Source organism: Salvelinus fontinalis, chromosome 6 (assembly GCF_029448725.1).
Source record: "Salvelinus fontinalis isolate EN_2023a chromosome 6, ASM2944872v1, whole genome shotgun sequence".
Lineage (NCBI taxonomy): Eukaryota > Metazoa > Chordata > Actinopteri > Salmoniformes > Salmonidae > Salvelinus > Salvelinus fontinalis.
The window spans coordinates 16,984,541-17,001,333 of NC_074670.1; the positions used below are offsets into that span (position 1 = coordinate 16,984,541).

Sequence of the window (16,793 nt, forward strand, 5' to 3'; positions counted from 1 at the left end):
CAAACAGCATAGGCAAGATGCAGTAGATGGTATAGAGTACAGTATATACATATGAGATGAGTATTGTAAGGTATGTAAACATTATATAAAGTGGCATTGTTTAAAGTGGCTAGTGATACATTTATTACATCAATTTTTCATTATTAAAGTAGCTAGAGATGAGTCAGTATGTTGGCAGCAGCCACTCAATGTTAGTGATGGCTGTTTAACAGTCTGATGGCCTTGAGATAGAAGCTGTTTTTCAGTCTCTCGGTCCCCGCTTTGATGCACCTGTACTGACCTCGCCTTCTGGATGATAGGGGGGTGAACAGGCAGTGGCTCGGGTGGTTGTTGTCCTTGATGATCTTTTTGGCCTTTCTGTGACATCGGGGGGTGTAGGTGTCCTGGAGGGCAGGTAATTTGCCCCCGGGGGATGCGTTGTGCAGACCTCACTACCCTCTGGAGAGCCTTACGGTTGTGGGCGGAGCAGTTGCCGTACCAGGCGGTGATGCAGCCCGACAGGATGCTCTCGATTGTGCATCTGTAAAAGTTTGTGAGTGTTTTTGGTGACAAGCCGAATTTCTTCAGCCTCCTGAGGTTTAAGAGGCGCTGTTGTGTTGCTTTCACAACGCTGTCTGTGTGAGTGGACCATTTCAGTTTGTCCGTGATGTGTACGCCGAGGAACTTAAAACTTTCCACCTTCTTCACTACTGTCCCGTCAATGTGGATAGAGGGCTACTCCCTCTGCTGTTTCCTGAAGTCCACGATCATCTCCTTTGTTTTGTTGACATTGAGTGTGAGGTTATTTTCCTGACACCACACTTCGAGGGCCCTCACCTCCTCCCTGTAGGCTGTCTCGTCGTTGTTGGTAATCAAGCCTACCACTGTAGTGTTGTCTGCAAACTTGATGATTGAGTTGGGGGTGTGCATGGCCACGCAGTCATGGGTGAACAGGGAGTACAGGAGAGGGCTGAGAACGCACCCTTGTGGGGCCCCAGTGTTGAGGATCAGCGGGGTGGAGATGTTGTTACCTACCCTCACCACCTGTCAGAAAGTCCAGGACCCAGTTGCACAGGGCGGGGTCGAGACCCAGGGTCTCGAGCTTAATGACGAGTTTGGAGGGTACTATGGTGTTAAATGCTGAGCTGTAGTCGATGAACAGCATTCTTACATAAGTATTCCTCTTGTCCAGATTGGTTAGGGCAGTGTGATTGTGATTGAGTCGTCTGTGGGCCTATTGGGGCGGTAAGCAAATTGGAGTGGGTCTAGGGAGTCAGGTAGAGTGGAGGTGATATGGTCCTCGACTAGTCTCTCAAAGCACTTCATGATGACGGAAGTGAATGCTACGGGACGATAGTCATTTAGCTCAGTTACCTTCGCTTTCTTGGGAACAGGAACAATTGTGGCCCTCTTGAAGCATGTGGGAACAGCAGACTGGGATAAGGATTGATTGAATATGTCCGTAAACACACCAGCCAGCTGGTCTGCGCATGCTCTGAGGACTCGGCTGAGGACGCCGTCTGGGCCGGCAGCCTTGCGAGGGTTAACACGTTTAAATGTTTTACTCACGTTGGCTGCAGTGAAGGATAGCCCGCAGGTTTTGGTAGCGGGCCGTGTCAGTGGCACTGTGTTGTCCTCAAAGCGAGCAAAGAAGTTTTTTAGTTTGTCTGGGAGCAAGACATTGTGGTCCGCGACGGGGCTGGTTTTCCTTTTGTAGTCCATGATTGACTGTAGACCCTGCCACATACCTCCCGTGTCTGAGCCGTTGAATTGTGACTCTACTTTGTCTCTATACTGACGCTTAGCTTGTTTGATTGCCTTGCGGAGGGAATAGCTACAAACAATAGTTTGTATTCGGTCATGTTTCCGGTCACCTTGTCCTGATTAAAACCAGTGGTTCGCGTTTTCAGTTTTGCGCGAATGCTGCCATCAATCCACGGTTTCTGGTTGAGAAATGTTTTAAGACGCTGTGGGTACAACATCACCGATGCACTTGCTAATAAACTCGCTTACCGAATCAGCATATTCATCAATGTTATTGTCCGACGCTACGCGGAACATATCCCAGTCCAAGTGATCGAAGCAATCTTGAAGCGTGTAATCCAATTGTTCGGACCAGCGTTGAACAGACCTGAGCACGGGCGCTTCCTGTTTTATTTTCTGTCTATACGCTGGGAGCATCAAAATGGAGTCGTGGTCAGATTTTCCGAAAGGATGGCGGGGGAGGGCTTTATATGCTTCGCGGAAGTTAGAATAACAATGATCCAGGGTTTTGCCTGCCCGGGTTGCGCATTCGATATGCTGATAACATTTAGGGAGCCTTGTTTTCAGATTAGCCTTGTTAAAATCCCCAGCTACAATAAATGCAGCCTCAGGATATGTGGTTTCCAGTTTACATAGAGTCAAATTAAGTTATTTCAGGGCCGTCGATGTGTCTGATTGGGGCAGGATATACACGACTGTGATTATGATCGAAGAGAATTCTCTTGGTAGATAATGCGGTCAGCATTTGATTGTAAGGAAATCTAGGTCAGGTGAACAAAAGGAGTTCCTGTATTATTTTATGATCACACCATGTCTCGTTAATCATAAGGCATAGACCCCCCGCCCTTCTTCTTACCAGAGAGATGTTTGTTTCTGTCGGCGCGATGCGTGAAGAAGCCGGGTGGCTGTACCGAATCTGATGACGTATCCCGAGTGAGCCATGTTTCCGTGAAACAAAGAACGATACAATCTCTGATGTCTCTCTGGAAGGCAGCTCGGATTCCATCTACCTTGTTGTCAAGAGACTGGACATTGGCGAGTAGTATGCTCGGGAGCGGTGCACGATGTGCCCATCTACGGAGCCTGACCAGAAGACCGCATCCGTCTGCCCCTTCTGCGGCGCCGTTGTTTTGGGTCGCCGGCTGGGATCCTATCTATTGTCCTGGGTGGTGGACCGAACAGAGGATCCGCTTCGGGAAAGTCGTATTCCTGGTTGTAATGTTGGTGAGTTGACGTTGCTCTTATATCTTATAGTTCCTCCCGACTGTATGTAATAAAACCTAATATTTCCTAGGGTAACAATGTAATAAATAACACATAAAAAATTAAAATACTGCATAGTTTCCTAGGAATGCGAAGCGAGGCGGCCATCTCTGTCGGTGCCGGAAGCACTCATGTGGGAACTCCTTTAAGACAGTTGGAAAAGCATTCCAAGTGAAGCTGGTTGAGAGAATGCCAATAGTGTGCAAAGCTGTCATCAAGGCAAAGGGTGGCTACTCTGAAGAATCTAAAATATATTTTGATTTGTTAAACACTTTTTAGGTTACTACATGATTCCATACGTGTTATTTCATAGTGTTGATGTCTTCTCTACTATTCTACAATGTAGAAAATAGTCAAAATAAAGAAAAACCCTTGAATGAGTAGATGTGTCCAAACTTTTGACTGGTACTATATACAGTTGAAGTCGGAAGTTTACATACACTTAGATTGGAGTCATTAAAACTTGTTTTTCAACCACTCCACACATTTCTTGTTAACAAACTATAGTTTGGGCAAGTCGGTTAGGACATCTACTTTGTGCATGACACAAGTAATTTTTCTAACAATTGTTTACAGACAGATTATTTCACTTATAATTCACTGTTTCACATTTCCAATGGGTCAGAAGTTTACATACACTAAGTTGACTGGGCCTTCAAACAGCTTGGGAAATTCCAGAAAATTATGTCATGGCTTTCGAAGTTTCTGATAGGCTAATTGACATAATTTGAGTCAACTGGAGGTGGACCTGTGGATGTATTTCAAGGCCTACCTTCAAACTCAGTGCCTCTTTGCTTGACATCACGGGAAAATAAAAAGAAATCAGCCAAGACCTCAGAAAGAAATTGTAGACTTCCACAAGTCTGGTTCATCCTTGGGAGCAATTTCCAAACGCCTGAAGGTATCACGTTCATCTGTACAAACAATAGTCCGCAAGTATAAACACCATGGGACCACGCAGCCGTCATACCGCTCAGGAAGGAGACACGTTCTATCTCCTAGAGATGAACGTACTTTGGTGCGAAAAGTGCAAATCAATCCCAGAACAATAGCAAAGGACCTGGTGAAGATGCTGGAGGAAACAGGTACAAAGTATCTATATCCACAGTAAACGAGTCTTATATCAACATAACCTGAAAGGCCGCTCAGCAAGGAAGAAGCCACTGCTCCAAAACCGCCATAAAGAAGCCAGACTACGGTTTGCAACTGCACATGGGGACAAAGATCGTACTTTTTGTAGAAATGTCCTCTGGTCTGATGAAACAGAAATAATACTGTTTGGCCATAATGACCATCGTTATGTTTCGAGGAAAAATGGGGACGCTTGCAAGCCGAAGAATACCATCCCAACCGTGAAGCACCGGGTGGCAGCATCATGTTGTGGGGGTGCTTTGCTGCAAGAGGGACTGGTGCACTTCACAAAATAGATGGCATCATGAAGTAGGAAAATGATGTGGATATATTGAAGTAACATCTCAAGACATCAGTCAGGAAGTTAATTAAAGCTTGGTCGCAAATGGGTCTTGCAAATGGACAATGACACCAAGCATACTTCCAAAGTTGTGGCAAAATGGCTTAAGGACAACAAAGTCAAGGTATTGCAGTGGCCATCACAAAGCCGACCTCAATGCCATAGAAAATTTGTGAACTGAAAAAGCGTGTGCGAGCAAGGAGTCCTACAAACGTTTGACCCAAGTTAAACAATTTAAAGGCATTGCTACCAAATACTAATTGAGTGTATGTTAGCTTCTGACCCACTGGGAATGTGATGAAAGAAATTAAAGCTGAAATAAATCATTCACTCTACTATTATTCTGACATTTCACATTCTTAAAATAAAGTGGTGATCCTAACTGACCTAATACAGGGATGTTATACTAGGATTAAATGTCAGGAATTGTGAAAAAATGAGTTTAAATGTATTTGGCTAAGGTGTATGTAAACTTCCGACTTCAACTGTATATGCAGTATTACATGTCAAAAACAAAATATTTGTACATGGATATGACTGGGTTGAAATGTAGACTAGACTCATTTTCAATTTTCTTGGACCATGTAAGTTACTTTATCATTCCAAGTAAAGCACATGAACACTTTTTATGAAAGGTTTGACAAGACAGTATAATAACTGATTCTTTATTACAGGGACAAATTATATTCAACTTTTGTTTCTTTCAGGATTGTGAATCAATACTTAAAACCTAATGATTGGTTAATGCACATAATCATGTCGGTCATTATCACATTCAAAGGCATTAAGAAAACATATAGAAAACATCTCAGCAAAACAAGCAAATAAGTGCAATATAGAGTGTTAATCTTTAACATCAGTGCAAATTCTAACTGAAACTGGCAGGCCGACTTGATTGTTCTTCACAAGGCATAACTAACTGTAATGGGATTATATTTACCATCAATGGTCATACCTAGTTGTCTAATGAAAAATAATATAGACTTAGGTCATACAGTGTATAATAATGGTTTAAAAGGCAGTTGATAGAGATGTGTAATCATGGAATAAAAGGCTATGGAATAGGAGTGAATGATAGATGGAAGTCTAAAGAGAATCCGTATTGACAGGTTTCTTAGTTGGAATATGGCAGTGGCCACCAACCCTGCTGACCTACATGGTGTACAACACTTAAATGATTCAGCTAATCAAGGTGATTCATTGACTAGCTAAATCATGTGTCTTACTGCTGGGCTGGAACAAAAGCCTGTGCATCGTATAGCTCTCCAGGACCAGGGTTGGTGACTGCTGGCAGATGGTGAAGTCTGTCCTTTAGCGCCCCCTCTGGCAGATGGTGAAGTCTGTTCTTTAGCGCACCCTCTGGCAGATGTAGAAGCTGTACTGGTCACATGATGCGGAACTCCAGCTTCTCTCAGGAGGTTCCTTTCCTGTCAGTAACCCACAATCCCCTTGTCTGTTGGATCCTGACCAGTAACTACCAATGAAAAGAAAGGGAACAGCTCAGTACTGTCCATACTAAAACATTTCAATTGTTTTAATTTCTGGAAAACAAAGTCTGTTTGTCGTCTTGAAGTACAATAAACATCATCATCGGTTGTCTCACCTCTGTCCCAGTGCAGTGTTGTTGACCCAAACCCAGTTCCTGGTTCTCTGTCTCAGGCCGATCCAGTACATCAGGTTTCCCTTCTTCGTTAGAAAGGTCTGGGAGAATGATTTGTTTTTACACCGTTTTATTGGACTATTAGTAACCTTAGTCAATCCAAATTGTATGTGTGATTGTCACACAATCACTGTTGCTTTGCTATCATCATTGTATGGTCACTGATATACAAAGAAGAGAAACAAGAGGTAGAGAGGAGTAAAAATTGTAGTAGAACCACCTGCACTGTTTTGTTTGTTATGATGGCCAGATCTGCCCCTCTCTTCTTACACTCGTCCCTGCTCTCGTCCCAGTTCATTCTGTCTCTGGAGAGGAAGTAGCAGGAGCTCTCAAAGTGCAGCCAGCCTTCATCACACATGTGGCAGGCAGGGACTGGAGGAAAGGAGGAAATGACTCTTCAAGTTCAACATGTAGTTCAATTAATACATGTAGGTTCAATAATTATTATTAGCATGGTATGAAGTCAAAGAGAAAACATTGTAGCGGTACAATACATCTCAAAGCATTAGATCGATACATTGACAAAATGTAGAGTGATATAGTTTAATGGTTACATTAGACTAACACACTACAGTGGTGGACTCACCCTGGCTCTGTTGTTGGAAGTATTGTGCTTGGCATGTCTGCAGGCTGCACACCTCAGTGGACTGGAACCTCTCCTCTTTAGCCTCAATCCCTTTTTCAGTTCCATGACAGTCCTGAGGCTGGGATGGAACTAGAGAATAATGAAGAAAAAAAGAGAATGGAATCCTATTACACATTTGTTTAGTTCTTTCTTGCATAGAAGGCTATCTAAACCAACATGCTAGATATTCTATCAAAATACAAATGAGTCTTGCCTGTTTCTAAATCACTATTCTAGAATAGAATGTCTATGATACTCACATTTGACACAGAGGATGATGATGACGAGCAGTAGAACCAGACAGATGACAGACAGTAGTAAACACACTGCGCGGTACAGACCAACGTTCCCCAGGACCTGCAGGTCTAGACAAGGAAAGAATAGTCTTAAGGGCCATCCACACCAAAGACGATAACTATAACAATAACAATAACATTATACACTGAGTGTACAAAACATTAGGAGCACCTTCCTAATATTGATTTGGACCCCCCTTTTCCCCTTAGAACAGCCTGAATTTGTTGAGACGTGGACTCTACTAGGTGTTGAAAGCGTTCCACTGGGATGCTGGCCCATGTTGACTCCAACGCTTCCTACAGTTGTGTCAAGTTGGCTGGATGTCCTTTGGGTGCTGGACCATTCTTGACACACACAGGAAACGGTTGAGTGTAAAAAATCCAGCAGCGTTGCAGTTCTAGACACACTCAAACCAGGCCCCCTGGCACCTACTACCATACCCCGTTCAAAGGCACTTAAATATTTTGTCTTGCCCATTCACCCTCTGAATGGCACAATCCATGTCTCAATTGTCTCAAGGCTTAAAAGCTGACAGACATTTTTCACTGTTTCGCTGTGTTTTTGTCATCAATCTAGCAAGAGGTCAATATTTTATTAATGTAGTAGTGTTTCCCTCCCTAGAAAGGCATGACCTTTGGCTTTCAACTGGAATTGTTTATTTATGTTTGAGAAAATAACACTTCTCAACCCATATGATCTAATACACAATACAAGTATAATACAAATATGATAATATGATTTATTTATTTTTTGTGAATGAATAAGCCTTTTTATACTTTATAATATTTCCATATATAGTTATAATCTGCTTTAGGAACATCTACCCAAAATATTTCACCTTCTTTATTAGGTGAATGTGTGAACGTCTAAATCAACATTTGGGCCATTTAAACAGCTTGCATCCCTCCTATAGACAAGGGGAGAAGGGCCATGTAAAGGGCTCGATTTTGTCATTCTGAACACATGCAATGTATCTGCCTCCGACATAAAATGTTTGACTTCCTCACAAACTTACTTATTTATTTATTTTAAGTTTAAGGAAGTGTGTAGGTCGCCATCTTTATTGTAGAGCTATGAAAGTTATGTATTTAGATCCGCCTGCTCAAGACAAATTCAGAAATTGCTTTGCCATGTCTGTGCCATGAAGCAGTCAAGACGGATAACTGTTTTTCTAAGGACGGCCCCTTTGACCTAACGTTGCAGTGAAGTGATATAAATGGATGTAATGATGCAGCCAACCACCAGAGGGAGGCAAATACAAGTTTATTCGACAAAGGATGTTGACATAATCATAGGAAGCTCTAGATGGCTGTCTTTGACTTATAAAATGGTGGGAAATCAATAAAATAAGTAATGTAAAAATTCATATTTTTAAAGTAATTCTAGTGCCCGATTTGGAAAGAGCAGGTGTTCCTTAATGTTTTGTACACTGTGTATAAAAATGAATATATAATTTCAATAACTGCTAAAAAAGCCTTGAGTTTTGAATGCCTGTTTCATTCTGAAATAATAATAATCTAGCCTAGGCCTGATTAGGCAACCAATTTGATCAGTAATGGGTCTTTTCTCGACAGTTTACAAGGTTCCGAAAGGCACATTAGCAGGAAAGTCAGAGTGTGTATTTTGTCAGGATGTATTGGCATTAACATATACAGTACCAGTCAAAAGTTTGGACACACCTATTCATTCAAGGGTTTTTCTGTATTTTTTTTACTATTTTCTACATTGTAGAATAATAGTGAAGACATCAAAACGATTAAATAACACATCATGCAGTAACCAAAAAAGTAACCAAAAAAATAGCTACCCTTTGCCTTGATGACAGCTTTGCACACTCTTGGCATTCTCTCAACCAGCTTCATGAGGAATGCTTTTCCAACAGTCTTGAAGGAGATCCCACATATGCTGAGCACTTGTTGGGTGCTGTTCCTTTACTCTGCGGTCCAACTAATCCCAAACCATCTCAATTGGGTTGAGGCCGGGTGATTGTGGAGGTCAGGTCATCTGATGCAACACTCCATCACTCTCATTGGTGAAATAGCCCTTACAGCCTGGAGGTGTGTTTTGGGTCATTGTCCTGTTGAAAAAATAAATGATAGTCCCACTAAGCGCAAACCAGATTGGATGGCATATCGCTGCAGAATGCTGTGGTAGCCATGCTGGTTAAGTGTTCCTTGAATTATAAATAAATCACAGACAGTGTCACCAGCAATACACCCCCATACCATAAGACTTCACAGTGGGAAGCACACATGCGGAGATCATCAGTTCACCTACTCTGAGTCTCACAAAGACACAGCGGTTGGAACCACAAATTTGGACTCATTAGACCGAAGGATGTCCATTGCTCATGTTTCTTGGCCCAAGCAAGTCTCTTCTTCTAATTGGTGTCCTTTAATAGTGGTTTCCTTGCAGCAATTCGACAATGAAGGCCTGATTCATGCAGTCTCCTCTGAACAGTTGATGTTGTGATGTGTCTGTTGAACTCTGTGAAGCATTTATTTGGGCTGCAATCTGAGGTGCAATTCACTCTAATGAACTTATTCTCTGCAGCAGAGGTAACTCTGGGTCTTCCTTTCCTGTGGCGGTCCTCATGAGAGCCAACTTCATCATAGCGCTTGATGGTTTTTGCGACAGCACTTGAATAAACTTTCAAAGCTCTTGAAGTAATGATGGACTGTAATTTTTCTTTGCTTATTTGAGCTGTTCTTGCCATAATATGGACTTGGTCTTTTACCAAATAGGGCTATCTTCTGTATACCAGCCTTACCTAGTCACAACACAACTGATTAGTTCAAACGCATTCAGAAGGAAAGAAATTCCACAAATTCACTTTTAACAAGGCACACCTGTTAATTGAAATGCGTTCCAGGTGACTACTTCATGAAGTTGACTGAGAGAATGCCAAGAGTGTGCAAAGCTGTCATGAAGGTAAAGGGTGGCTACTTGGAAGTATCTCAAATATATGTAGATTTTTTTTAACCCTTTTTTGGTTACTACATGATTCCATGTGTTATTTCATAGTTGATGTCTTCACTATTATTCTACAATGTAGAAAATTGTAAAAATAAAGAAAAACCCTTGAATGAGTAGGTGTGTCCAAACTTTTGACTGGTACTGTACCATCGGAAAATATGGCCTTATACTGATATGCGCTGTTTGTCATGTATCATCCTTCTCCCAAGTCATTCTATATCAGCTATGGTGAAAAAAATACTCAATTATCATACTTGAGTAAAAATAATGATACCTTAATAGAAAATGACTAAACTAAAAGTGAAAGTCACCCAGTAAAATACTACTTGAGTAAAAGTTTTTATTTGGTTTTAAATATACTTAAGTATCAACAGTAAATGGAATTGCTCAAATATACTTAAGTATCAAAAGTAAAAGTATTAATAATTTCTAATCCCTTATATTATGCAAATCCGACGGCACCATTGTTTTATTTACGGATAGCCAGAGGCACACCAAGACTCAGACATTCATTTACAAATGAAGCGTTTGTGTTTAGGTAGTCCGCCAGATCAGAGGCAGTAGGGATGACCAGGGATGTTCCCTTGATAAGTGCCTGAATTTGACAATTTTCCTGTCAAAATGTAACGAGTACTTTTGAGTGTCAGGGAAAATGTATGAAGTAAAAAAGTACATTATTTTTCTTTAGGCAAGTTTACCGTGCCCTCCTCTCTGAGCAGCCTCACCCAGCTAGAACCAAGAGCTTTTTGATTGGTTGTTAGGGACTGGGTAAACATCGCTCTGAAAGTGACCCCAAACGATAGATAGATCTCGTTATCCACTCATTTTGTAGTTATAGTTGTAATGTGAACTCTCCTGTTCACTTGAATTAGAACGATTTCAATTGTTTGATGTTATAGTTCGTTATAGGTATCGTTCTTGGACGGCCCTGGCTTTGTTATATGGCCGGCACCATCAGACATTGTATAAGCAATCACTACGAGCAACAAATGAAATCCTGCTTACCTTTCTCTTGCTGTTCCTTCACTTCAACCGATAACTTTGTGTTTGCCTCATCTGGTAATTTGGCATTCCCTCCACTTCCTAAAATACGGCAAAATGTTATATACATTACTGTCGTTCCTGACCAACAGACTGCGACTGTAAAGTACTATGAAGGCTAAATGCACTGTGGCTTTAAAAAAAACTCCCTCTCCGTCTCTATAGCGACTTGCCCTTTTTAGATTTATAATTAATTCCTGTAATACAATGCTCAGTCTGTCACAAAATCCTTTGGCTGCTGCTGCTACTTTCTGTCTCTCTATCTCTGCGTGTGTAAAGACAGCGTTCTGAATAACTGTGTGGAGAGATATCAAGTCCTTGGAGAGATGTCCATTCAGCCTGGCTGTGTTTTTCAACAATAGATTGGGCCTCTGCTTGGAGGTCTGCTATTATCATGTCTCAGCCTTGATTGTGAGACAGACAAACAGGTCCTTTCTCTCCAGATGGGTTTCGTTATGTTACAAGCTAGATAATATTCTCCCCTAAAACTAGACATTTTCACCACTTTATTTCATGTTTCCATGTCAGAAATATAGAAATCGTGTTATATGGACATTTTGGAACATTGCCATTCTGTTTTTGTTATAACAACGTCACCTCACCTTAACATGTGCCATATAAGGGTTGGCAATGAATGACCTCAAAAGTCTAGACATGCAGATGCAAACTGCAAGTTGCACACCACACACAACATTAATAGTAGGCTAGACCAAGGAAATGTGTCGGTAATCAAAATTCGGAACTGGGAAAACTACTTTCACTGTTGCACTGACTATTCTTCTCTCTCTCACACACACATACACTCATTCAGTCTTTCTCTATTCCTCTTTTTCCTCTCTTGTCTATTAAAAGTAGAAATAATGTTTATTACTTTAATAGGACATTTTTAGACCTCCATTTATTTAGGATTAGTTCAGACATATGTAATAATAATAATGTAATAATCTTATAATTATAATAATATTTGGGGTTTAGGCGGTGTGTCTGTAAATCACTTTGTGACATCTGCTTATGTAAAAATGTATTTATAAAATATATTTCATTGATTAAATTTGATGAATAATATAATAACAGTGTTGTAGCCACTTGTACCTGGTCTGTATCTGGCAGAGGGCTGGCCAGGAGTAGCTTCAGCATAAATGTCCTCCGATGGACTCTTCAGTTTGGAATAGATTGTAGATTCAGCTTCCTCGACTGATAGACATGCAGACACACAGATAGGTTATGTGGAAGCTTAGGACCAAATTAATCTTCTCAGAACACAAAAAAAATAGCATATAGCCTAAGACGCTTTTTAAAAGGATTGAACCTAATACAGTAATAGAAATGAAAATATGCTGATGTATTCCGAGGAAGGTGGTGCAAATTTACCCCAGTAGCTCAAGTTTGGTGATGAAGATGTTCTCTTTCTTTACCTGAGGTCTCCAGCATTCTCTGACTCTCGTCCACTTCCACCACTCTTTCCTCCTCTCGGGAGATTTCTTGCATCTCCATGATTCTCTCGTTTTCTGTCTGGGTCTCTAACTTTCTATTTCCCTGGAAAGCCTATAAGCCTGTTCAGCAAAAACTCCAGAAAGTTACTTGTGTAGCAAGTCTCCCACACACAAACCAAATATGTCTATTTAAATTATCTCCCTTAGTCTCTGTAGCTAGTGTCACTTGAATACAAAATAAACAATGTACTAAAGTTATCCCTCCTTTCAAGTACAAGTTACACTTCCTCACTGATTTCTCTTTGGCTCACTCACTCTTTTTTATAAAAGACGTTTTGTCATTCCCACTGCCATTACTGAGTGTCAGCAATTTATTTGAATTGTGATTTATGGGACATGTGATTGACAAAATGAATCACACAGTAGATCGAAATGAAACATCTTAGAACTTCTGCAAAAGACAAATGTCTTACATTCACAACTTTTAAAAATAGAGGATGAGATGGGGACAGTTTGTGATATGACAATACACACTCGCACACAGTCTTGCTTGAATAAAAAGTTTTTTTTTTAAATGACAAACTGCAGAACTAGCAAACCATGCATTTTGGATTTTATTTTCCACAAAAGTCCATGATATTAACTTACAACAAAAAATACTATTTGCATTAAATACAGATGGCTGGCTGAGAAAGAAAGATAGAAATAAAAGAGCTTTCTCCTTAACACTCTTCTTTTACTGAAATCTCTTTTTCACTCCCCCCCTTTCCAACTACCCCGTTACTTTTCAAATTCAGAATGCCTTACCATGGTTGAGAGCATACTGACACAGAATATGATCACCCCAAAAATACTGACAAAACTTATACAAACTCTACCCACCAAACTCTCCTCCCCACCCTCTCTCCTCCCCACAGCCATCTCCTAAATACTTAAAGAATAAGTGGTGAAACATTACAAAGAGCTCTCTCCCATCTCCATCTCCTGTCTATCTCTCTCTCTTTCCTCCTTTTGTCCCGTCTCAGGCACCGTAGACACTCTCGTTACTGTAGGTCATGTATAGGAACAGGTCCTCTTCATGGTGCTCCTGTGAGGGACCGGGGAGGACAGGGACAGGGAGGGAAATAAGGATTTAAAATGGCAAAAGCAGAACTGTTGATAATAACTGAAGTATGTACACTGAATAAAACATGATATTTTAATTGTAATTGTTTATAACATAGGCAAAACCCACACAACACAATCTCAATGTAATGGAGTTGTGTCACTGACCGTGAGGAAATGCCTGGCATCTGGATCTCGCGTTAGGGGGTCATGGGGGTAGGATAAAAGGTTGTGTCAGTGTGCGTGTGTGTTTACCTCATAGACAGCAGAGAGAGGAGAACTGGATGGGGGAAGGGAGTTGTTGACGAAAAAGAAGAGAGCCTCCTCAGGCCTCATAGACACACGCTGTCGGATCAGGAAGCACAGTTGACCCACTGAGAGAGAAAAATAGAGAGATGGTCAGACAGGGACTTACAGAACAAAACTAAACACATTATCTAGACTTTCATTTCAAAAGAAGAGGAAGAGTGGCACAATAGTGGAGAAAATAAGGAAGGTGGAGAGAAGGAAGAGAGGGAAGAGGATAAGAACAAGGTCATGAGTTGGAAGAGAGGAAATAATTGTGAGAAAGACAGACATCTCATCAGTTTCACCTGTGAGGTCAGAGGGCACAAGGTACTTCTTCTTGTCCAGGTCAGGAGCTCTCGACCTGGTAGCCCTCTCCACAATGATCTGGTTTAGGAGGGAACACAGTACTTGGTCAGTAATTACACACTGCACCATCATGTCCCATTCAACTGGAGCCAAGAAACTTGGCATGCAAGGCTAACATCCATGTATTGAACCCTATATGACCTTAATAACACCTTACTAGCATCCTTTCCTTTAATCCTATGCCAGGATCACTTATCAGCTGATAAAAGGGATGAATAGGGTTTTAGGCCCTGAAAATGAATTCACAATCATATGAGTGTGATGTCCTGTCAGATCAGTGGCCAGTGGTCATAAGAGAAAGGAGCTAAGGAGAGGACGCTATCCAACACTACTGGCATTTATTCTGTTCACACTCACCGGTATCTTGTCGGGATGCTTGGCTCGCACCCTCTCACCCTCTGCCCTCCTCACCTCCAGTGGTACAGAGCGCTGGTACTGACTGTCCATCTACAGAGACACACAGGGACGGGTCAACAGTGGTTAACATTTGATAATACATCATATATGGATGCACCGTTATCATTGCAACACCACTGTATCTGTATATTGCTGTTACTCGCAGTTGTGCAAATAATAATGCAGGATAAAATATGTTAAGTGATACTCTTCAAACAACATCTATTCTTACGTGTATAGTTAATTTAAAAGTCAAATATAGCCTAACCAGCTGACTATGTGTAGAGCCACTTTTTTCCCCAAAAAAATTATTTCACCTTTATTTAACCAGGTAGGCTAGTTGAGAACAAGTTCTCATTTGCAACTGCGACCTGGCCAAGATAAAGCATAGCAATTCGACACATACAACAACACAGAGTTACACATGGAATAAACAAAACATAGTCAATACTACAGTAGAAAAATAAGTCTATTTACAATGTGAGCAAATGAGGAAAGATAAGGGAGGTGAAGGCAAAAAACGCCATGGTGGTGAAGTAAATACAACATAGCAAGTAAAACACTGGAATGGTAGATTTGCAGTGGAAGAACGTGCAAAATAGAAATAGAAATAACAGGGTGCAAAGGAGCAAAATAAATAAATAAATACAGTAGGGGAAGGGGTAGTTGTTTCGGCTAAATTATAGATGGGCTATGTACATGTGCAGTAATCTGTGAGCTGCTCTGACAGCTGGTGTTTAAAGCTAGTGAGGGAGATATGTGTTTCCAGCTTCAGAGATTTTTGCAGTTCGTTCCAGTCGTTGGCAGCAGAGAACTGGAAGGAAGGACGACCAAAGGAGGAATTGGCTTTGGGGGTGACCAGTGAGATATACCTGCTGGAGCGTGTGCTACGAGTGGGTGCTGCTATAGTGACCAGTTATCAGCTGTACCTTGATATCAAGGTACCAAGACCATGGTGACATAATGGATCAGGTACACAAAAGCAAACTTGTCAAGGAGAGTCAGATAGGCTATTGTATGCTGTCTTGACAACTCAATCATTTGAAATCATGTATTGTATGTAGAGGGGCCTACAATGTAAAGTTTTTTAATTTTTTATTTAAACTTTATAAATGGGATATGCATATATAGTCTTATATTTGCACTTGTTGGTAAACTAAATATTGAGATTAGATATGAAAATGTACAACATAGCCTATATTGCGTGAACACACTGGCTTGCTTTCTAGTGGATACATTAATTAACTATACAGCTTATTTACAAACATCGTGTGATAGCCAAGGTAACGTTAGCTAAAATGTATGATCATAATAGCTACAGGTTGAATTCTGCACAGCCCTGTTTATATCACAGCCAACTACTGTATCCTACTGTTGTGGTTTTTCAGACAATGGCAAGGTGGCCACGTCATTATTTACAGTTTTGGGCTTGGTCAGCTGAGCAGGCGAAGGTTAACATCAGCTACCTCCAGTAGCTAGTTTACGTTGCAAGCGGATGTTATGGCTAATCCTTATAGCTGAAAGAAAAACGTATTCACATGACATCCAAAAGAGAGCCAATACCAGCCAACAAATCGATCAAAGCAAATTAGCTATTTCTGATATTGTGCGAGATTGAGAAATATGCTGCACGATCTCGAAGCGAAGACAATGAATATTAAACAGTCAGACACTCACCTTCTTTGGAAACACGTAATAAAAACAAATACAAGTGAAAATTCCACACCGATCTTTCCCACCGACTCTTCACGTAACCAACGCTATCATATAATGAGCACGACGAACAGTTATTTTGGATGAAATTATTTAAACGAAATATATTCTTAAATAGCTGACTGTTCGAACAAGCTAGCTACTTCTTCTTGCACCAGAAACAACAACAAATACAGTAACGCCCAATTTGAGTTATTTAGACCAATGAACGTCCTTTGCGCTGACGGACAAAGTTTTTAATCAATCGGGCAGAGTTAGGGGGCGGTGTTTATGTTTGTTTACAATGCCCTCATTGGAGTAATGGTCCCGCCCTCCGACTCGGTTTTTGCTTGAATTACGTTGTAGTCAACCAATTAAATTGTTGGAAAACTGGGCCATGAGCTGTTTCCTCTACGTGCCAGACGTTGCATACGTGCC

The 16,793-nt window shown here is 41.0% G+C and overlaps 2 protein-coding genes across 2 annotated transcripts; both read right to left on the reverse strand.

Annotated features, from left to right (window-relative positions):
• Positions 1 to 5,126: 5,126 nt before the first annotated feature.
• On the reverse strand, positions 5,127 to 12,801 carry si:dkey-26c10.5 (uncharacterized protein LOC563797 homolog). Its single transcript, XM_055925201.1, has 8 exons — positions 12,492 to 12,801; positions 12,169 to 12,270; positions 11,041 to 11,118; positions 7,023 to 7,127; positions 6,724 to 6,852; positions 6,358 to 6,509; positions 6,081 to 6,178; positions 5,127 to 5,951 (listed from the first exon to the last, which is right to left on the reverse strand). The coding sequence occupies exons 1-8, from the start codon at positions 12,568 to 12,570 to the stop codon at positions 5,825 to 5,827; spliced, it is 870 nt and encodes a 289-aa protein (XP_055781176.1). The 5' UTR covers positions 12,571 to 12,801; the 3' UTR covers positions 5,127 to 5,824.
• Positions 12,802 to 13,105: 304 nt separating this feature from the next.
• On the reverse strand, positions 13,106 to 16,552 carry LOC129857191 (gamma-aminobutyric acid receptor-associated protein-like 1). Its single transcript, XM_055925202.1, has 5 exons — positions 16,341 to 16,552; positions 14,625 to 14,714; positions 14,207 to 14,285; positions 13,869 to 13,987; positions 13,106 to 13,596 (listed from the first exon to the last, which is right to left on the reverse strand). The coding sequence occupies exons 2-5, from the start codon at positions 14,712 to 14,714 to the stop codon at positions 13,531 to 13,533; spliced, it is 354 nt and encodes a 117-aa protein (XP_055781177.1). The 5' UTR covers positions 16,341 to 16,552; the 3' UTR covers positions 13,106 to 13,530.
• Between the last annotated feature and the right edge of the window lie 241 nt (positions 16,553 to 16,793).

Excerpts from the sequence above, each read along its gene's own strand:
- si:dkey-26c10.5 (XM_055925201.1), bottom strand. The coding sequence starts at position 12,570 with ATGGAGATGCAAGAAATCTCCCGAGAGGAGGAAAGAGTGGTGGAAGTG. Across the intron at positions 11,119-12,168 it reads CTCTGCCAGATACAGACCAG|GAAGTGGAGGGAATGCCAAA; the intron begins GTACAAGTGGCT and ends GCCGTATTTTAG. Across the intron at positions 6,853-7,022 it reads CATCATCCTCTGTGTCAAAT|TTCCATCCCAGCCTCAGGAC; the intron begins GTGAGTATCATA and ends ATTATTCTCTAG.
- LOC129857191 (XM_055925202.1), bottom strand. The coding sequence starts at position 14,714 with ATGGACAGTCAGTACCAGCGCTCTGTACCACTGGAGGTGAGGAGGGCA. Across the intron at positions 14,286-14,624 it reads AGCATCCCGACAAGATACCG|ATCATTGTGGAGAGGGCTAC; the intron begins GTGAGTGTGAAC and ends CTCCTAAACCAG. Across the intron at positions 13,597-13,868 it reads CTCTCTCTGCTGTCTATGAG|GAGCACCATGAAGAGGACCT; the intron begins GTAAACACACAC and ends GGTCCCTCACAG.